This window comes from Astatotilapia calliptera, chromosome 2 (assembly GCF_900246225.1).
Source record: "Astatotilapia calliptera chromosome 2, fAstCal1.2, whole genome shotgun sequence".
NCBI lineage: Eukaryota > Metazoa > Chordata > Actinopteri > Cichliformes > Cichlidae > Astatotilapia > Astatotilapia calliptera.
This window is the reverse complement of record NC_039303.1, coordinates 13358255-13381055: the sequence shown is the minus strand read 5'-3', so window position 1 is coordinate 13381055 and position 22801 is coordinate 13358255. Positions and strand designations below refer to the sequence as shown.

Below are 22801 nucleotides of genomic sequence, written 5' to 3'. Positions count from 1 at the left end.
TGTTCTTCATTCTCATTCATATTTTTTGGATTTTTTTAAGTGTAATTAGTTTAATTAAATTCTACAAATACACTTTCTTCCATGTCAGTGTCCCTAAGAAAGTAGATAAAAGCATGTAAGCATTTTTCTAGCACCTGTCATGACAGTAAAGGGGTTAACTACTGAACGTCATAATCAGAATACTTTATTAATCCCAGAGGAAATTATGTGGTCACTGTTGCTCCATGACAAAAAAAGCAAACAAGTTAAAGTACTACAGTTAAAGTAAATAGCTTGAATATAAAAATATCCCTGATATAATACACAAAAGATATATAAACTATGAAGTTGAAATTAAGGTGACAACAGTAAAGGATGTGCAGAATGTCATGGTCCTGGGTCTTTTGACCCAGCGTTTTAAGTTTGAGTTTATTTTGTTCATTAGGTTATCTAAGTTCATTTGGTTATTAGACTCCTTGTGTTTTCTTCCCCTGTATTTAAGCTTCCCCTCACCCTTCGTGTTTCATGCTGCATGTCTTATGTTATCAAGTTTGTATTATCATGCCTAAGTGTTTCTAGTTATTATTTCCCCCTCGTGTTTCCAACCATGTTAAATCTCCCCTGCTCTTCATGCGTTTCATGTCTGTGTCTTACGTTGTCAAGTTCTGGTTGTCGTGTCTAAGTCTGCATGTTTCCTGTTTTATTTTGAAAAGGGGTCTTGTGTTCTGTGCTCATGCGGTTAGTTTTACTCTTGCCTGTGCATCATTATGTCTATCCTAGTCAGCTGTTTCCTCATGTGTCCCCACTTCCCCTAATCACCTGCTGTGTATTTAAGTCCTCTATTTTCAGTGTATGATTGTCAGGTCGTCTGTTGTCCATGCCATGCCATGCTTCCAAGTTTCTTGTCTAGGTTTTTCTTATTGTTTGTTTAGATTCCCCAGTTTAGGTTTGTGTTAATTTTGCTTCAGTTTGCCTTGCCCTTTGTTTGTACCCTTTCTACCAGCCATATTAAACGGCTCACCTTTTGTTAACATTCAAGTTTTGTTCCCTGTTCCTTGGAGTCTGCATTTTGGGTCCTTTTTTCAATTCATACAGTCTGCCCTCGCCAGACTGTGACAGAACGACCTGACAATCACACACTGAAAATAGAGGACTTAAATACACAGCAGGTGATTAGGGGAAGTGGAGACACATGAGGAAACAGCTGAAACACGAGGGGGAAATAATAAGAACTAGAAACACTTAGGCATGATAATACAAACTTGATAACATAAGACATGCAGCATGAAACACGAAGGGTGAGGGGAAGCTTAAATACAGGGGAAGAAAACACAAGGAGTCTAATAACCAAATGAACTTAGATAACCTAATGAACAAAATAAACTCAAACTTAAAACGCTGGGTCAAAAGACCCAGGACCATGACACAGAACCGCGGGGCTTTGTGCTTTCAAACTAAAATCTACGCCATAACTGCAAGCCCCTCTGAAACCATACCCCGCAACCTGATGTGCATCTCACTGGAAATGTGACTGCACGTCTGTTCAGCACCGTTGATTCGTCCTGTGCATTTTCCCTTTTCCCTGCAGTTTTTAAGTTTATCAGTAAGAGAATAGCCATCATCATTTCAATAGAAGGAACAATAATCATAGCATCAATGTAAGGACTGAAACATGTCAGAAAGTTCCTGTAGGGAGATTGCTGAAACTATCAGAGTGTACAAAGAAGTGGAAAAACGTGAGGGACAAAGATGTCCGACCCCCGGAAAGAATGCCCAGAACAAAGAGCAAGTGCCCAGGAGGGAAAAGGTCCCCGCATCTAAGGCGCTTCTATCTAGACTAAACAACGATGTCGTAGTTACATCATAGCTCTACAAAGACTCACCGCAGAGCTCTGAGTCACGCCTTAGTTAGGTTTTATTAAATAGTTCCTCTTATAATCTTTACTTGTTAATTTATGTATTCTCTCTCTTTCTATCAGTACATCAACTCATTCTTTGTTTTTATTTTTATAGACTAACTGGATTGTTTTGCTTCTCTTTGGTCCTGTGTGTATCTCTGTCATTTTAATCTTATTATTTTCTTCATTTGGTCTTTTTGCTTAAAATGTTCTTAATTTTCACTCAAAGTGTAGAAAAGTGTCCTTCAGCTTCATTTAATCCATCATATCAGAGCAACGTGTGCACATAAACCTGGTTTTAAGGCCAGGTTCAGCAGCGGTCCATGACTCGCTCTAATGATCATATTATTGCTACAAAAAAAAAAAAAAGATTCCTGATTTTTAATGAATAAATAAATAAACACTCAGACAGTTTAACTGTTACTATATAAATAGTTAAAAACGGTGAATACGGTTCATGCTGTTGCACGGGGAGCATATTTATACGTCACTGTGGTTCCTGAGCTTGCGTCAGACTACAATCATCTCACTTCTCTCTAAACACAAATAAAATAAATAATAATAATAAAATACATTTTTTACCTACTCAGGGACTGTGGATGAACATTAGCTAGTAGCTAAATCTGGTGCAATGTTTCATCTTTGTTTTTGTACCCGGTCCCTGAAAAATAAATGTTAATGACTTTTAAATTTTATTTTTATTTCAAGTATCCGATCAAGCTGACCGAACTCCTCTTTGAACGTCTGAACCTAAACACAGGTCATAAATAAAATCAGGGCCTAATGGGAATTTTAATGACATGCATGTTTTATGACGGATCGACTCGGACCAAACCTTCTCAGAGTGAGTAGATGTTATGGATTTTGCTTCTGAGGAATAATTCATTTTGGTGCTGGAACATTCCCACTTTACAGCACTCAAACATTCAGCGGTCGTTTTCAGCCACCATGACTTTATCCCAGCTCAGGATATCAATGATTGAATATAGACAAAATTATTTCCTAAGATACTCGAGTCCAGACGACAAAGTGGGGCAGCAGCAACAGGACTTTTTGGGCTGTTTTCTTATCATTTCAGAGTTAGCTGAGTTCAAAGGGTCATTAAATTAGCTGGTCTGTTGTGACTTTCCTGTTTTCAAACTTACAGTTTGAACAGTAAATGTGAGAATGATGATTATTTAACCTCCTGATGAGTGTGTGGGAGGAGTGCGCTGCCGCTGCATTAATCTCTCATAAATTAAAATGACAGATGATACAGTCGATCACGCTCACCTTCTAAATGTAAAACTGCAAACCATGACTTCCAATATGGTAAATTGTGCCGCGCAGCTTGATAAATAGTGGCATTAGCAATTCATAAACACGTAATGCGGCCGGCGCTGTCGCTTTATCAGGAAACTGCTGATCAGAATCGCAGTCCGCCTGGAGAAGACGGGAATTATGATGGAGCCGTGATTGGAAAACAAAACAGAAAGGGACAAATCGCTCACTAGTTCTTGTCTCATGTGTACACAAGCATGATGATGAAGTAAATATACACACACACACACAAACCAGCATGCCCTCTTCAGTGAAAACACTGGAAAACAAATCATGCGGGCGGGGGGGGGTTAGGGTTAGGAGAGCAGTGTGTGTGAGTGTGTGGTTGTGTTGTAAATGTTTGTGTGTTTAGGAGAAGGACCAGTAAGGAAAGTTTGGACACTGTCTCCATCTACACTGCTACCAGCCACTAAGGTCATCCCGTCCTGTTGGGTAACCGGCCAAGCTGCTCGCAGAGTCACATGACACACACACACACACAGTCTCCATCAGTCTGTGGTGTTAATTGCTGACAGTAGTTCACGGTGTTGTTGATAATCATAAATCTTCACAGTGATAATGACATTATAATGATCATAACTGAGTATTAATGACAGGGATGGAAATAAGTTGGCCTGATGAATGATAATCACCGTGATGAAGAAACCTAACCACATAAACACGGGAAACCCCCCAACCGAAGACTAATGATGCCTTTGCTAACAGTTATTCAGCGTGTCCACGCGGTCAGCTGAGCCGACGTGATTACAGATTTAGCACTGTCACTGTTCTTTCTCTGGATCAGGTTTACTGCACAAACATGTTTTTGCACACGTTCAACTGCCAGACCACCACATCCCAGCAGGTGGACCTGAGCACTGGACACTAATGTCCACAACCAAACTGCACACAGAGTTAGCCGAGGAAAAAGTTAAACACCTACAACGAAGGATCAAAAGAGACCATCTCTGTTTCTGCTGATGTGAAACTCAAGAGCTGATTGCTAATCGAATGGCTAAAAGGAAGATCAGGGGGAGGCAGAGTTTTCTGCTACTATCTGTTAGAAGCTCCTACCCTCTGTGTGTCAGGTGACTGGGAGCTGTAAGCAGGGAGGAACAGGTGTACTTACAAAGACTGAAGAGCTAGCACCTGCAGAGTGACTGAGCTAAAGAGAATCCCAGTGGTCACATGACTGTGATCAGGTGATTTTATGCAAACAGGAAGTTAACAAATAAATTAATGAATGAAAAGAAATATTATAGGAACGTGAATATAAAAATGTATTAATTGAGTGTTTATGAATCAAACACAATTGTAAAAAATAAAAATTGCGATGTGAAACGTTGGCACTGTATGAAAGTCCCCTCACTGATGTTTTCTTTGCCCTAATGATTTTCCACACTGCCATACATGAAGGATGAGGCCGTGTTTCTTTTCTGACGGGCTTTGCTGTTAAATGACGGCGAGGCTGACGACATTATAATGATCGTAAATCACAACACAGATAATTATATTAGAAGAATCATGACTGATGATGATCAGAGTGAAAGGTTTAAGTAAGCGTCACATTATGAGTCTTGTCCAGGCTTCTGATTAACCTGACATGTTGCTGTGTTAGCCTGCTAGCCTGTTAGCTTTAGGTTTATCTGTCTTTCTTGGTATTTTGTTGACTTGTAAGGTGTGAAATCTCTCCCTGTAAGATGTTGAATGTTTATTTAAATATTAAAAAGGATGATCTGGGGAAGGGAAATATCACCGTGACATACAAAATAACTTATTTTTGGCCTTTCCTCACATAACCTGCATCAGTTTATGTAAGCTGTGTGTCCACCCTGGTTTAGCTGGACACACGTCAGTCACACAGAGGCAGCGGTTACAGTTGGAGGGACTGAATGACATCTCCTGCAGGCTGAGTGGGGGGATTTTGACTCGGTCTGCTGCCTCGTGATTCAGACTGCACAGTTTTACACTGGGAGCAAACCTTGATGGAGGCTTACTTTGGGCCAGTTAGGAACAGGATACATGAAGATTTTGTGCCATCTGTGGCCTTTCAAAGTCTGGAATTTTGACCTTTAGTTGAACACCCTGGAATTTGGCCAGCCTGCAATTTTTAAATGCCAGTGCACAGAGTCGACATGTGTCACACCTTACAGTCTGATCAGAAGAAAGTCTCAGATGGCCGAAATGTCACGTTTGAGAAAAAATGCCGACAGAAGCTCCGGTTTATAAAGAAATTCAAAAGAGAAAGGATGTGATGCACAGAAATATATGAGAAACACATCAGATCAGATCAAAGAGACAATAATGATCATTTTTTAAGGGCAATTATAGCGAGCAGAGGGATGGCTGTCTTTCTGAATTGGCATATGATTCACGAGTCACCTGCAGCATACGTCGGACTTTGGAAAAGTGCTGCAGGCCTGTTAGTCATCAATAACCAATAACACGAAGACATTTTCACTCATTTAAAAGTCAGTTTTAAAGGTTATGCCTCATACAGCAGAAATGACACATCTGAAACACTCGGACACGCATGTTGAAGAACTTCACACAGACACCAAGCTTATAAAATAAATATTTGTCCAAACATGCCGCATGACAGAATCTGATGTTTGAGACATGGAAAGCAAAGAAAAGTACAAATCTGCAGAGAATCTGAAAAAGTTCTTAAAAGGTGAAGTGGTCTGTGCTTTCTCTACAGAGTATTCCAATTAAATATGATAATATTTATAATATTTTATATGCAATAGAGCACATTTAAACCATGTGAAATAAGTGTAATCAAAACCGATATAGAAAATAAAAGTATGGTTCATGGTTCAACAGCCTCTTCTCTAACATTTATTGGTTATTCATTGCCTGCATAGTAAACGTTTCCAATAAATAACAGTTTAAAGTTTTATTGCTTTTGTTTCAGCCAAATTAAAGATTTTCAGGGGCAACAAGTACAATTTTTTGGCAAACCTCAGTAATATGAAAAATCATACAGCAGCAGTTTTTTGCACTGAATGGCAAATACGCTGATTATATATATATTTTTAATGAAGGTTATTTTAAATCCAGTGTACAAACTTTTAATCTACAAATATCTCTCCTAGCTGACTTTAATGATCTGTCAGTGATATTTGTGTCTAATTGTGGCTGAGCACACAGTGTAGGCAAAACTGAGATTTAAGGCTGTGATTCTTACACTTGTGTAAATGTGATCGTCTCTGTGGAATTGTATGACAGTAGAAGAAAACTCCATGGGAACAACACTGTCCTCAGTCAAACTCTTATCCGACGCATTTTTGTCACCTTTCACTTCATCAACGATAAGATGCCACTGCGCTCAAAGTGATGATGTGGAATCTAATTTCCATACTGACATTTGATGCTGCGCACCACCTCAGTGGACTAATTTAAATTAGTGCTTTATCTTAATCGATACCATTTTAAGTTTTCTTACTTCTACCAATCCATCTGTATTTTTGGCTACTGCTGAGTAACTCTGTGCATGCTTGTGTTATTTAACAGATTTTATTCAGACACTCACAGGATCGTTAATGCAAAAGCTTGGCCAGTAAAGAGACAGCACGGCTGAGTGTCTTGTCATCATTAATGGCTCAGGTCAGTGTTGACGTTCAGGTTTGTGGATCTGATGCCAGAAAACAGCGTTGCTGTAAACTGTGGTGTATGTAGCACAAAACCTGAGACGGCTCTCGACACATAAGAGTACGCAAAGTAAACTTTTAGGTTTAGGTTAAGGTTTAGAACCTTTTTTATGGTAAAATGTGCCAAACTACAGGTTACATATAGTAGACATATAGTAACTAATTATCCATATATTCCAACATCTTTGCACTCTGAACCATAAATAAGCTGTACATGTTGTTATTTACACCGAGAGCAAAGAACTAGTGGGAGCTCAGTTCATTGTATGTGTACACACACTTGGTCAGTAAATCTGAATCTGTCAGGGGCTGGGTTTGTGACCCAGCACTTTGACTTTGTTGTTGTATTTGTGATTTCTTAGGCATATTGAAAGGATGTTAAGTTCTAGCACTATTATCAGGTCGCCTTAAGTTTTAATTCTAGTTTAGGTTTTTCTGTGTATTCTTAGTTATGAGTGTGCTCCTGTTCTCTGTATTATAGGGTCTATCTTGTCCTCAGTGTTTTACTTTCAGTACCCCTGTGTTTAGGTCTCTCTTGTTGGTTCGTGCTTCTAAACCATGTTTCATGTTGTCAAGCTCATGTCATGTCGACGTTCCGTTATGTCCCGGTAGGAAGTCTTGTTTCTATGTTCATTGTGCTTAGCGTTACTTTTCATCATCGTCATAATGTTAATTTGTGTCAGCTGTTTCCTCATGTGTTTCAATTTCCCCTGATCACCTCCTGTGTGTATTTGGCCTGTGTGTTTTCATTCTGTCCTTGTTGGATAGTCTGTGTATTTACCCACCACGTCACATCATGATTAAACCTTTCACGATTCTGCTCAGGTTATGTTCATGTTTCTTGTCCCTGTTGACTATTTATGACTAATTTTTTCCAAGTTATGCTCCACATCCATTATTCAGGCAACACACAGTCAGCTCCCGCCGGCCATGACAGAATCTATATAAAGTACATTTAATATGACTCATCCTCCTCACGTACTCTTAAACAAGTCAACATAACCGACCCCACAAGTTGGTGCGATTTAGCTTATTTAGGCAGTGCCACAGTATATTTCCTTTTTGTTTACACATTGATCACATTTTAAAGTGATGACATTTTTAAGCTCATGAACATTGTAGGGTCTTTACCTTACAGTATAAAGTGACTTGTGATTTGGTGCTGTATAAATATAATGGTCCCTGAACTTAGCACTTGGTACAAGAATGTGATCTCACACTCGCTGGTGAAACTCTGTGAAATCCCCCTTTAATTAAATACCTCTTGTTAAAATGAATACGTATGATTGTATGATTATGATAACTGATATCATGATCTGAGATTACTGTGACTGCTGAGCTCAAATCACACTAATTCTCCACCCTGTTGTACTTATTGTCTTTTTTAAAAGTTGCTTTCCTGTTGAAATAGTCACATGACTGAATGACAAAGCATGTGCGGTCAGCTGATGATCGTCTGTAAGTGTCGACAGTTCAGAGAACTCGTCAGAACGCCTGTGGACAACGACGATAATGGCATCTCCCAAAAACTGTAATGAAGCAGTGCCAATCAATGAGAAGACGACCGTGGTTAAGGGGCTTGGGAAGCACATCTGTAACCGGAAGGTCGCCGGTTCGATTCCTGGGCTCTCTGTCCTGGGCTCTCTGTCCTGGTCGTTGTGTCCTTGGGCAAGACACTTCACCCTACTGGTGTTGGCCAGTAGGGTGAAGCGAGGCTGCCATATCAAGGCGCGATATGGCAGCCTCGCTTCTGTCAGTCTGCCCCAGGGCAGCTGTGGCTACAACTGTAGCTGCCTCCACCAGTGTGTGAATGTGAGAGTGAATGAACAGTTCTGTAAAGTGCCTTGAAAAGCACTATATAAATCCAATCCATTACTATTATTAAGACATCAGGACTCTGAGACCCGTCACACATCCAGTTCTGTTCTCAGTGACAACAAATTAGGTGGATCAAAGATTATCTCTGTGCCGATAATTCCTGCAGCAATGTGACGAATCGGCGCTTAATCCTCTTTACAACAACGGCCGGTGGGAGTGAGATCGGATCAAGCTCTTAGAGAAAAACAAATTTCTGTTGTTGGGCATGGCCCTCGTCGCACAGATGATACAATAAAAGCATAAGACCCGTGTGAAATGCTTCCAAATTAGCGGTGAACGCGCACAGAGCTCGGCTGATGACAACCAGATTAGTCACAGATTACACCAGCGTGCCATTGACACAAAGATCATTTTTCCCGGACATGTAGCGTGAGGTGACACTGAATTACACTGAAACTGTGAACTCTTCGAGGGGGAGTCTGGTTTTGTTGACCTTAAACTAGAGAATAATCAAGTTCCAGATTGTGTAATTGTTACGGCACAAAGTGTGGGCTGTGGGGGATTTCTGACAGAGTAAAAATAATATCAACAGATTCTGTAAAAACATTTAAAAACTGATCGACTGACTGGTTTGCTGTATACAGAGAGTGAATGTGATATTTCTATGTGATTTTTCATTTCTTGTTGTTTACTTGCAGTTGAATCTACGTCTCCTATAACTGTTCAATGCTTTAACATAAGTGTCATTTCTGACCCTGAAGACATATGTATGTGTATTAAATTATAGACTTTGATTTCAATGATCATTCTGCTGTTAATTATTCCATAATCAGACTCTTGTTTTCAGATTTTTCAGTAATATTTCAAGCATTTCTGCACAAATATAGCATATTTTCAAATGTTTGTTAAATTGTAACAAAGTATGAAAAAAACACAATGATTTTGTTGGTGATCACAGAGCAGTTAAAATTCACATTATGTGCTGTATATATGTGAACTTTTACATTTTTTAGTTTTTAAATCATAGAAAAAGTGATAAATGTAACTTGGTTTGTACAGTTTGTGTTTTTAAAGTCATTTTTGCATACAAATATTTGAAAACCAATACCACTGACAATATAACATTTTGGAAAATTAGAAATATTTGTTATAGATAAAGGAAACACACATATGAGACACTCAAAACATGATCCCTGTAGAAAACTTGAGGAGCTGAAATGACAGAGTCTGTGATTTTAGTGGGATGTCAGCTCAGTGCTGTGACGGTTAATGTGCTGATGCTGTGCTCTGAATTTCCCCCTGAGGGATAAAGAATTTGATTGATTTACATTATCTCGTCTACACATTTTATGCTCATTTTACAGGCAGGATTAGTGTTTCCTGCATGACATGAAATTAAATGGGAAAAGCAGGTCAACAATAAAGTTTCTAACTAATGAACTTTTGGTTTTGTGGAATAATTTTGGAAGTCTGTGGACCGTCCCCTTTTGATTCATCTTTGTTTGCTTCTCCTTACTTAAAGAGATGGACTCTTACGCATACAGCACTTTTCTAATTGAGCCCTAAAAGTGCTTTTAGTACCAGCCTCATTCACTCAGTCACACACACACAAACCCATATCTATGCCTAAGTGCCTTCCCGAACATTCACACACACTGTGATGGATGCATCGGGGGCAACTCGAGGCTCAGTATCTTGCCTGAGGACACTCTGACATGCAGACTGGAGGAGCCAGGGATCAAACCAGCCCGCCCCATAGATAAAGACACTAGCTGCCTCCTTAAATGGCCGCCTAAGCTCGGTTTTCTGAGACTGCTGAGCCCTCAGCTTTTGAAATATGTGAATAAACAAAGGTTTCATTAAATCCCTGGACGATCCGCAGGCGAGAAAAGAATAATCAGCAGTTATCACACAGCTGGAACCTGATGTTTAAAGGTCCAGACTCATAGCAGCTATGGTTGTAATCCAAGCTCAGCGGGACACTTGCTCCCTGATTTGAGCCTCACAGAGTTGTCCCCCTTTATGTAAACCTGTCCTCTTTGTCCCCATTTTCCCCTTACCCCTGTCTGATCCCAGTGCAGCTGTGCAATATACCTCTCTGTGGTGCACTCTGTGTAAGACAATTAGCACTTCTCCCATGCATGCCATTTTTATTGCAAAACTGAAATTAAAACCTGATGATGGGAGTAAAACGCCTGAGATCAACAACTGGACCCTTCATCTCAGTATTCTTGTGTTCTCAGCAGACACTATGCTCACCATTTGTTTGAGTCTGCTCATCTTATAATTATTATTCAGCTCAAACCCCAAAATTTTAATATTAAAAGTTACGCAAGTTACGTGTGTCACTGAAAAACAGAGTCAAACTGACCCGTTTCCCAAACACACTGAGAGAAAAGGTGCGTTTTGAATATGTCTTTTTCTGTTGCTCCACAAAATACATATTCATCGAGTCCAAACATCTGCCAGGTGTCTGCCCCATTTGCATAAACGCTTGGGCGAACAGATCAGATGAGTCCTTTTAAAAACCCACCTGCTTTAATGTCATTACAGGCTCTCCACACTGAATGTGTAGATATTCTGTTTCTATGAATAACCCAGCAAACGTAATGTTCCACCTACCTGTCTGACTGACTGAACTGCAGGCAGAATCAGGAAAAATGCATTAAGGCTCGAGGAGCCGGCGTCGATGTCTGTGGACACTTGACATCTCACCAGGCACAGCCACTACAGCCTGGCACGAGGATAATACAGCACACACACAATTAGAAGCAAGCTCTGCTGTGGACGCTTGACTATTTTGGCCTTAATTTCTCATGTTGGAGACAGAGACTCCAGCTGTGAGCTACCACGGAGCGCCTTTTCTAATAATATCTACATAATGCTGTCTGCCTGGCTTGTAAAAGTCCTTCTGCTGGACTGCGTGACAGCTTCAGCACCACAGAAGAAGGAAGACATGCACAGGTGCTGCTCGTGTTTTTTATAGCTCCACAACACTGACAGCCCTGCACTGAGACAACGTGCACAGCAACAGGGTGACACTCTAGATACATTCATACGTTTGTTTTAATAGTTTTAGGTATTTGTTGTATAAACTGAGAGCTCTACTCAAATAAATAATGGCTTTGAGTATTTTACAGTATTTATTTATCATTTATTTGAGTATTCAGTATTTACATGTTTACATGTATATTTTCTATGTAATTTTGTTATAAAAGTATAAAAGATATATAAAATTATATATATACATATATATCTACATATATATATATATATGTATATGTATACATATATATATATATATATATATATATATATATATATATATATATATATATATATATATATATATATATATATATAAAATTCACAGTTCGGTTCGTTTTCAATACTTTGGTGTCACGGTTCGATATTTTTTTGATACAAAAAAATGTTCATGCCTATTTTAAGTTATTAAAATTATAAATATTTATTTTAACTCGAAAGTACAGTTTTTAAATTAAATGTTGCTGAAACATCAAAATAATAAAAAAAATAAATGTATCCGATGGAGAAATCACTTATCTGTGGAAAAGAGAGTTTATTACAGAGAAATGGCTCTTTCCAAAATAAAAGCTATTTTGTCAACAGCAATAAAAGTGTTATTTTATATATAACATTTGATTTGATATATTTCAGCTGCATTTAACTCAAAATGATCATTTCACCCCTCAGACTAATACATATATATATATATATATATATATATATATATATATATATATATATATATATATATATATATATATATATATATATATATATATATCACTTTTTTATCCAGGTAAAAGGCTCACCTTTCAAGAGAGTCCTGGCAAAGACACCAGAAATTACAATAAATGATATTCAGCACAGTTATCACAAGCATTTGAAACTTGCAGTAACAGATGAACAACATGCATCCTGCATTTCCCATAACGTAAGCATCACCAGAAAGTGTCCTCTACAAAGTTCTAAAGGAAACAAAAAATCATGTCCAAGGCATTTACTCTGATATTAACAGTACCACAGTAAACAATGGTCTAATACTGCAGACTGTATCTTTACTGTAAGTATTATTATTTCAGCCTCAGAGGTTCTTTCTGTCACGGCTGTTTGATATGTAAACACATACCCGTCTATAGTTGGAACAGGGCCACGAGGACCGAAGAGGCTCACAGTCAGCTGATATAAGTGGCACACAACCCGCGCCTAATCTTCTCCGGCTCTCCGTGATCAAAGTCGGGATTTGCTTTAATTATTTCAGATCAGCGCTGGCCCGTGCTGCTGTGGAGAGCTGCGGCCAATGCTGAGGCAGCAGAGGAGAAGGAAAAACAGCTGAGTTGCCCAGCGTCGGTGTCTCATATGCACACAGCGAGCAGAGAGAAACGCCAGAGCAAAGGAGAGGTGTGGGCTAATGCAAGACTCCAATCATTAGCCCTAAGTGTTCCTCATTATGTTCTTAAAGCCTCTGAAGACCCGAATCCCTAATTGATCTCATCCTGGCGTTTAGTAACACTCGGGAAAGCAAAGGGCTGCTCGCTTCCCTGGCACTAACAGATAGGCTGCCTCGCCCAGCAAACACGTCGTACCCTAGATGTTTAAGCATTCAGCATTTTAATGTTCATATCAAACAACATCAGACTGACGTGTGGTTTTCACACTTGCATGGAGTTCATTTTTTAGTCTAGGACAGGGGTGGGGAACTCCAGGCCTCAGGGGCCAGTGTCCTGCAGGTTTTAGATCTCACCCTGGGTCAGTACACCTGAATCAAACGATTAGTTCATTACCAGGCCTCTGGAGATCTACGAGACATGTTGAGGAGGTCATTTAGCCATTTAAATCAGCTCACACGTCTAAAACCTGCAGGACACGGGCCCTCGAGGCCTGGAGTTGGACACCCTTGGTCTAGGATGAAGGATGTGAAGACAGCACGAGGCTGTTGGTACTGACGTGTTCTGGTTTCAGGCCATGTGCTTGTGAACAGTCAGGTTTGAGGATGCTGTGGCTGTATGCAGCAGTCTGTGTTTGATATTCACAAATGTACGAGAATGTGTTAAAGTTCAGCAAAGGCAAAGCAAGGTTGTGCGTTTGATTCCCATCAGGAGCTGCTGTGTTTAAAATGCACGTAGTCATGATACTTTGGACATAACTTGCACATAACTACCACAGAAGGAAGCCTTATCAGTGCTTTTTCTAATATTTTCTTTTTTTTTCTTTACATTATCTCTTACTATCTTACTATCACATTCAAGTCATTTTTATGTTTTAAACATGATGTAGAACTTTAATGCTCCATTCAGCAGGACTGTAAAATGCTCATCTTCCCTTTTTTATTTAAAATTTAAAATAAATATAGGATTTCATTTTCAGATCTGAAGGTTGTGAAAACACATCCTGGTTGTCATATATTCTCCGTCTACTAAACCCATCGCAAAAGGAACGAGCAGCGTTTGCCAAAGTGGTCGTTAAACCGAGTTCTAAGTCAGAAAAAACTCTTCAGAAACGCTCCTCTCTCATCAACAGCTTCTGCCATCGTCCAGCAGCACTTTAATTTCAGAAGTGCACAGCAGCTCCCGACATTTCCAGGAATTCACCTTTGCTTTAACTCAGTTACAGCTCTGAGAGGCCATTGATAATGTACTCTGTTAGTTATGGTGAAAATCTGTCACTGTCTGCTGATCAATAATGTATTATCATATATCAAGTTTTGGAAATGAACCTGCCCAGAAGTTCATTATTGCAGATGAAGGTGAACTCCACCAGAGAAGTCGATTGTTTTTTGTTAGACGACTCAGGGAAATTGATCACAGGAGAAAAATATATATGTTATGATTTGTTATGAAAGGAGATGCAAGTAATAAATATCGGCTACGAACAAAGAAACACCCTGAGGGCAGACGCATAAATGAAACAGTTGCTTTAATTCGGCTGAGCAGTGAGTATGCTAACTGACAAGGGATGATTTCTAGGACTGCTTTTGGCAGTGCTCTAGTGCAAATCTCACCCCGCCTGCTCTGCTCCAGGTCTGACCCCATCCCTGAATTGTGAACCCTAATGACCAAGTTCACAGCAGGAAGGCATAAAAGACATCTTTGTCCCTCTGGGGATCAAAAGAGGATTATTGAATCCTGAATTATGTGCAGCAGTTTGCAGCAGCTAAAGCTGATAATCTCCTTTGTTCACTCCCATCCTTCACTATCAATTGCTGATGTTTAATACACCCAATAGATTTTATGGGAGCATTCCCAACTCAGAAAAGAAAGCCCAACGGTGTGCCATCAAATAGTTTGATCCCTTCATTTTGTGTTACTGTTAGCTTGTAGAACAAAGGTGAAAATAATCAGGATGGAGGAGATTTTATTGTGTGAGTGACAGCAAGGTTCAGTTTTTGATGTCCAATTTTGCAGTTTGCAACATTCAGAGGCAATTTGAGGCTTTTGTGCTTTTGATATGTCAGCAGACTAATTTGCTTCATCTTTGGATCTGCTGTGGAAGTCAAATCAGAACGAACCCCTGGGAGATCCTGGACAACAATTCTGGGTAAAAAGTGGAAACACGCTTTATTTTATGCTCGAAATGACCCCAAGTGTCACACATCTGCTTTCTCTGGTAGTTTATTATTTATCTTTCACAGAATTCTCTCTTAAGTACAAAAGGAAACATGAGGGGGACATTCTGGGTTGCAGTGCAGTCTACAATATTTTGATAAAATCCTGTAATGATACAAAAAATCTGTTTGATAAATATGAAGCTTTGTCTTTACTTCAGAGTGCTCCAACACCATTCAATGACTTCTTTAAACCAAAAAATTAGGAATTAGGAAAGAATTAGGAATAAGTTTTAAAAAATCAAGTCTTCTTAACCAGTCAATGACGTATTTCTTTAAATAATATAAATCAAAATGACATGGTAAGGTTGGATTTTTGTTTTGCATACTCTTTGGCTGATAACGTTGCACTGCACCATCTCATCCATGTTAGTAGTTCAATTAATGTGAATAATCACTGTATTTCATTACCCTGTATTTATACATGTGTAATGACAATATAGTTGAATCCTAATGCTAATCCGAAGCTGCTCTGGATGAAGTATAGACTAAAGGTATTATTTACTATTTTAAATATATCTTTTGCATTTTTGGTTTTACTTAACGACCAACGGTCTAAAGTTGCATGAATTTGCTCTGCATGTAGGAAAATTGGAGTTAGACATTAAATGTTCATTTAAACAGACCTCCAATTAATATATTTCACTTACCGGTAAATAGTTTCTGTAATTTTATTTAAAATGTTTTTATTGATTGCCTCTTTAATCCTTTTAATTTTTCAGAGTGTTCCAACACCGTTCACTGATTTATTTAAACCAAATCTGTAATCCTTAGGAATAAGCAAGAAAAAAAAATTAAGTCTTCTTAACCAGTCAATGTTGTGTTCTTTGGAATAATATTGATCGACATGACATGGTAGGGTTGGATTTTTGCTTTGCACTTTTTTTCTGCAGCAGAACAGCCTATATGTAATGTTTCTCCTTCTTTTGTTAAACACAAGTGTTTAACATAATAGCATCAGTGGTGGGCATGGATACATGAAGATCATGAATTTTAAATAATTAATTAACTGCAGCAAAGCAGTTTGAAATGAGTGAAATGCAGTCTGAAGTTCTTGTGCTGTCTGCACAAGAACTTGGAGGGAGCATGTGTTTATATGACAGTATCATCAGCACAAAGACGTACTTTTGCTGGAATATTAGAAAATAAAATAGGTCCCAATGGTCTAAATGTATTTGCATCAGAATTTTAGTGAGAGTCAAAACTGCATCTAATTCACATTTATCAGGTTAAGTATCCACTTAAATGTACATTATATTCATGAACGGTGCATCTCGTCTTTTTCACTTCAAGTTCGACCTTGAACTTGAACCCAGGCAGACGTTCATTTTCTCTTCATGCTTTAAGTTCTTAGACAGAATCAGAATTTGTTATAGGAACTCGCAGGGAGGTCTGTAATGTGACTGTAAATACAGATGACAGCCGGCACTGAGTCACAACACTTACACAGCTAATGAAAGCCAGAACTAGACTGAAGTGAAATATCACTCCAGGTAACATGACATTCGTGCAAGTCATTCTGTCACGGATTTGTTTTTCTGGCCATCTACGTGAAAGCTGACCTTTCATTTAATGAACAAACCACCGAGGTCAGTTTGTCCTCTTTAAAATGTCCCTCCTCTCCTAGTTTCCACTCCACCCCTTTAAAATACTTCAATTTAATATCAGTCTGACATCCGCTGCCTGAAATCACTTAAGAAAGCCATCGAATGACCTTCTCTAAATTGCCAGATTTCAACATCAATTTATTTCATGAACTGACAGAGTCGGATTTAATTTACTCTGAGACATGAAGGAGGTGAGCAGGTCGGAGTACGTCCCGCTCCCAAAGAGAAGAGATCCCGACATACAGCCGCCTCGTCAAGGCCAGCTCAAGGTTACCTTCAAGCAGCAGGTGACTGTTTCCACTCATGTTTCCATTTAAAAAAAGATTTTTATTGAAAATAGAAATGTACAGAGGAAAAGGTCACTCTGCACATTTCATTCAGGATAGAGACTGAAGGCTGGCGCTTTTGTACATAATAACGACACGTGCAAGCACCCGCAAACAACGGAGGTGATCAGTCTGTGTTATCATAGGGAGGCAGATGTGCAGCTGATCAAAAAAATAAAGGGATGCAGTTTGTTTCTCTAAGAAGCTGAAAACCTGAAGGTGCTTTATTTGTTGCAGCAGCGATTCAGCAAATGAAGCCATAAAAAAACTGAGTGACCCTTCCTGCAAATTACCCCCGATGCTTGATTGGCTTTAAATAACTAAACTGTCAACAGAGAGGCATCTAATTCTCTTTTTCCTGCTCCAGCACACCTTTAAGATCACAAATAACTGTATAACTGCATCTGAAACCAAATATAAATAAATTTCCCTCGAGAAGACTTCATGACAAACGTATGTTTGTTCCAGTTTGTTCCATGTTCCAGTTTTAGGATGATTAGCTTCTCCTTTTGTAAAAATAAACACATCGATATGTGTGGACAGAGGACAGCCGTCCCCAAAGCTTCCTATAAGATTCTGCTGTTCCAACGACCTCCCACCTGGTAGAAAACCAATACGGCAGACATGTCGGCGGCTGTTTCGATGCCTGTCAATCACTGTGAGTGACTGATTGGCATTCCCTGCTGGTTTGTGCGTTGGCATTCTCTAAATGCAGCACTGACCCGTTTGATTAATCGTTCCTGCTCGAGCGGTCAATAGAAGCAGACGATGTGCCGCAGGACTGAGGAGCACGTGATGTTCAGCTCGTGCACTTTAAGTCTGTTCCAGCGATTCAGGCTCAGATACGGTGTGATCGTTCATGGGTAACGCACAGCAACATTGCTGGAGGTTCTGAGCTCCTTTCCATACAGAAATCAAGAAATTAAAGGGAAATATATTTTTGTTATTGGGGTTAAATGATGGAGTGATGCTGATAGAAGAATAAAAATACAAGTATTTTTTGAGGGTTATATGTGAGAATATTGTTTATCAGTTTGTTGGCATTTTCTTTTCTGCTATTTAATATTAAGAACATACCCCGGGCATAAATCTCTTTGCTTGAATCCAAAATTTACAGCTCACTTCATGCAGTTTGTCCTAAAATGTGCTGCAAGAAATTATGAATGAGCTTTCAGCAGTAGCTCAGCATCTCTATGAGATTACTGTGATGACAGAATACGAACCCTAAATGATTTTGATAAACCTGTAACTCAAGAGACAGAATAACAGATTGAAATGTTAGCCTTACTGTGGACATTTACAGTATGTTGTACTTTTACTACATGAGCTATTTAAACTGCTACCTTTAAACTGCAGTTTCTCAAACGTCCAGCTGGGGCTCCAGCAGTGACTCAGTTCCATACATCTCTAATTCCTTCATAACAACTATGCAGACACCATACATATACAAACAATAACTTATTAGTTTACATTATTTTTAAGGTTTGATTGACAGCTGTAGCCAATGAATAGGCTCTTTGACTCTGCTCTAGTATAAGTGAAGCATGACTTTATTACTAATGATAATGTTAATTAATAGGTATTTGTTCATGCGCTGCACCTGCACAGTTTATTGAAGCAATGAGATAACAAGCGTTGGCTGATAATGTAGCACTGCACTTTCTCATCCACAGTAGCAGTTCAATTAATGTGAATAATCTGAAGCTGCTCTGGATGAAGTATAGACTAATAGTATCATTTATTATTTTAAATATATCTTTTGTTGCATGAATTTGCTTTTTATGTAGGAAACTTGGACAGCAAATGTTCCTGTGCGCTTTAAACAGACTGTTTATACTTTCATTTAAAATGTGTTTATTGATTGAGTCTTTAATCCTTTTTAAAAAAAAAATTTTCTATCATAGATTTTGTGCCGACTGTCCACATTAATATCCGAGCTACGCTGTGTTGGTACTGACTGTCATTTCTAGAACCTTCCTAATATAAACAACGAATTGTTCATGAGATGAGGAATGACTGAATCTTAGATTGGACAAACCTTCACGGGTTTACAGTTGTAGCTGCTGTTGCCACTGATAAAGTAAAAACATTCCAAAACATTTTAGTCCCAATTTTCTTAAAAACGGCAACTGATTAGATTTAAAAAAGGAGACTTTTTCAGGGAAAAAGGACATTATCTCGGATTTGAGCCTAATGCAAGATGAAACAGGTCGTTAGATGAATGTTTCCTGCAGGTCCAATCTAAATTCCTAGCTCTCCTCTGCTGCCTGTTTGATGAATACTACGAGTGTGGACAGAGCCAGTGAGTGAGCGAGATATGTGCAGGCATTAAATGTGTATTCATCAGGTCTGGCCCCAGCCATTGACGGGCTAATCAATGTTTAGTAATGAGGCTGAATGTGGAATGAGGTGTGGGGGGGTGTGTGGGTCAGGATGGAGGAAAGAGATATCAATTAAGCAGGGAACTGCAGAGTCCAGGCGTGAGGAGCTGAGACGGCAATATCCCAACTCTGCTTCATTAACTAAACAGTGTGCACTGAATGCAAAACTCCTGCAGCCCCCTCCTACAAAAGCACCATGTCCCTCACGGTAAATGGCCGCCTTATTCACTGGAAAGTAGTCACTGCAGCAGGTAGAAAAACACTAGTGATACTCGACATAATGAAATCCAGGCGACGTGCAGGGAAATGAGATCCACGTGTGATGCAATAAAACGAAACGTGCAGGAACCTGCAGGCTGGGAACGCGCACAGGACCCGAACACGTTAGCAAATAATAGTGAGAGATAATATTATAATATGCATTCAGCGTAAATTGGAAGAAACAGCTGGTAACTATAAATAGGCTCCTTTTCAGTTTCCAACATGCTGCACAGAATCAGAAAGCCGGCTCGTTTAACTGTGACATTGGAAAGTAGAGTGCAGTTTGAAGCACTTCTTGTGTTTTCCACCAGTTAAGGCGCTTCATACTTCTGCTCTGCACAACTGTCTGCAGAAACTACTGTATCATCTACGGGATTTGGAGAATGAATATGTAGTTGCATTGAATAAGACTTGAAACCAGCCGCTGAGACCATTTTTACTGAGCTCACAGAGCAGTAGACTCTCATAGACTTCTATACAATTGGACTCATCTTGGCAACCTAAAAAAAAATCTGTGTTGGTCATCTGGTCAAGAATACTTCCAAAGCAGTAATTCAAATAATAATGATTATATAATGGAGGGTGAAGACTGATTTGAAGTTTTTCAGCCCCAGTAAAACTGTTCAATCCAAAAAAAAAAACCCATCTGAGCATCGTCACCTCCATGTCATCAGCTGACAGAGTTTCATCATCTGCATCACCAAAACAATGGCTGCCACTTCCTGTTCTGGTCAGGTACATTTAGCAGGTTTGTGAAAGGGGGACAATGACAAACAGGGAGCCGGCCTGGAGATGACCTGGAGATCTACATGAAAAATATGTTTGCATTGAATGGCTGACAAAGTACTGTCTCTGAATATGTTTTATCCCATCAACAGAAACAGTGTCCTTACATTTTTCCTCTTTGGCTGTATTATGTACAAGGAGCTCGATTACTGGATGTCTGTTAATGACAGAAGAAAACTCACAATAAGCGATTGTCTTATTGAACCAGTGAGACAAATGGGAATGTGGATTTCCAGGATACAAGGCTGCTCCGAGCCGTTTGAGGTATTCACAAACCTCACCATGTCCCCTCCACATACTGTCTGCTATGAGCAACACCTGCTTTAACATGACTGTCAGAGAGCACGTGACTCCGACAGGCTCCTTTCCCCCAAACATGACCGCTGACACCATAAACACACATCGCCCGCTAGTGGTCGCTGTTTCCTCTTTTACCGTCCTGTCTGGATTCACTGCAACTTAATTCAACTTCCTTTACATGCTCAAGAGCAATGAGACACGCAACCCGAACACAACTTTCATAAGTTTGCACATGAACGCCCCCCTCCCCCCGCCCAACAGTAGGGCTGCAAAGCAATAAAAATGTAAATTCATATTTTCCATTTTCTGAAAAGCAATGACACACACGTCGTTATTTTGCACTCATGAAGTCCATTTCATGCTTCTGCTTACCTGAAAAACACAACCGTTTGCCACAAATAGATCCCCAGCACGTTTAGTCGGCACATTTTTGCCAGTCTCATTTTGTTTAGAGGGGAGGGGGAGTGTGTGGAGGTGGTGGGAAGGGGAGGAGGGGGGTCACGCTCTGGAGAGGATGAAGTCCCCTCCAAAAAAAAAAAAAAAGACCAAAAAAAGCCTTTAGTGGAAGAAGAGAAGGAGGAAGATGAGGGTGAGAGGGGAGGGGGGGTCGCGGTTCTGGTTTATGACCTCCAAGGTGAACCGAAAATGTTCCACCTTTTTTGTGTGTGTGTGTGTGTGTGTGTGTGTGTGTGTGTGTGTGTGTGTGTGTGTGTGTGTCTCTGTGTGTGTGGGTTTCAGATCCCGGAGTCGCCGGTGCCGAGCCGCGGGATGCTCATGACCTCAGTCTCCATGAAATCATGCTGATGTCCGCTCTCACGCCTCCACGCAGGAGGGTTTTTTGGGGGGAACAATCCACTAAATCCGCCAGGAGACTGTGTTCAGGACCACGGACAGAGGCGGGCAGTGGGTACGGAGCTCATCCGGGTTCTGGTTCGGGAGGGGAGGGAAAAGGGGGAAGAATAGGGGGGAGAGAAGGGGGTGGGTGGGGGTCTCGAGACGAGATCACGGGATCCTGTCAACTGAGCCACAGTTACATCCAATCACTCTAAAGTCCAGCGCGTGCGGTCCGCGGCGCCGACAGCGGGAACGAAACACATCCCCTCCGGTTCCTTCAGCAGTGGGTCTGCGGGAGGCTCACGCTCTCAGGAGGGCTCGAGAAGAGTGCACGTGCGCTTTATATTCCCCAAATCCAGCGCGAGGACAGAGCCGCAGCTTTCCTCACCCACATCCTACACACGTCCCGGACCCGCACGGGGCTGCTGCTCGGAGAGGAGGGTCTGCAGGTGGAGCAGGTGTGCCTCCTTTTCTCCCTCTCCTCCTCCTGCTGCTCGGCGGCGGCTCCCCGGGGTGAGCAGTAGTAGTAGCGGTCTCTGCAGCAGCCCGGCTCGGCTGCTCCCATTGTCCGCTGCCGCTCAACTTGGAGACTCACCGGCGGCCGCCGCTGCGCTCCCGCCCCAGTACCAGCACCGGAACACCAGCTCCGCTAAACCGAGAGAAAGAACAAAAAGCAATCCCGTCGGAGTGTCGTTAACGTGCTCGCCGACTCGTGTGGACCCGTTCCATGGCGGAAGAGAGCGCGCACACACGTGCACGGAGGTGAAACACGGAGGCGGACACAGCCTCGTGCGCTCTGGTCTGCTTTCTTGCTGCAGTCATTTACCAAACTCCGAAAAAGCCACTCACCGCGAAAGGACACGCCCACAGCGTGCCCCATTGGGCTGCGCGGGGCTGAAGGACGCCGATGACTGGCTGGGGGAGGTGTCACTAGCTGGGTATGAGCTTCTGCCCCTCATACGTGGATCCCCTGAGGAAATATCAGCGAACTTACTAAAGACTGAGCGTGCAGACCTTTAATATTTGTAAAA

General features: G+C 40.6%; 1 protein-coding gene across 4 annotated transcripts in view; it reads right to left on the bottom strand.

Moving 5' to 3' along the window:
- Positions 1 to 21968, bottom strand: part of glra1 (glycine receptor, alpha 1) — a 133318-nt gene extending 111350 nt beyond the window's left edge. For all 4 annotated transcript variants that reach the window (XM_026185126.1, XM_026185135.1, XM_026185144.1 and 1 more), the window contains exon 1: positions 21309 to 21968. In XM_026185126.1, coding sequence (XP_026040911.1) covers positions 21309 to 21379 — 71 coding nt within the window. In that variant the 5' untranslated portion in view covers positions 21380 to 21968. The remainder of the gene's footprint in view (positions 1 to 21308) is intronic.
- Between the last annotated feature and the right edge of the window lie 833 nt (positions 21969 to 22801).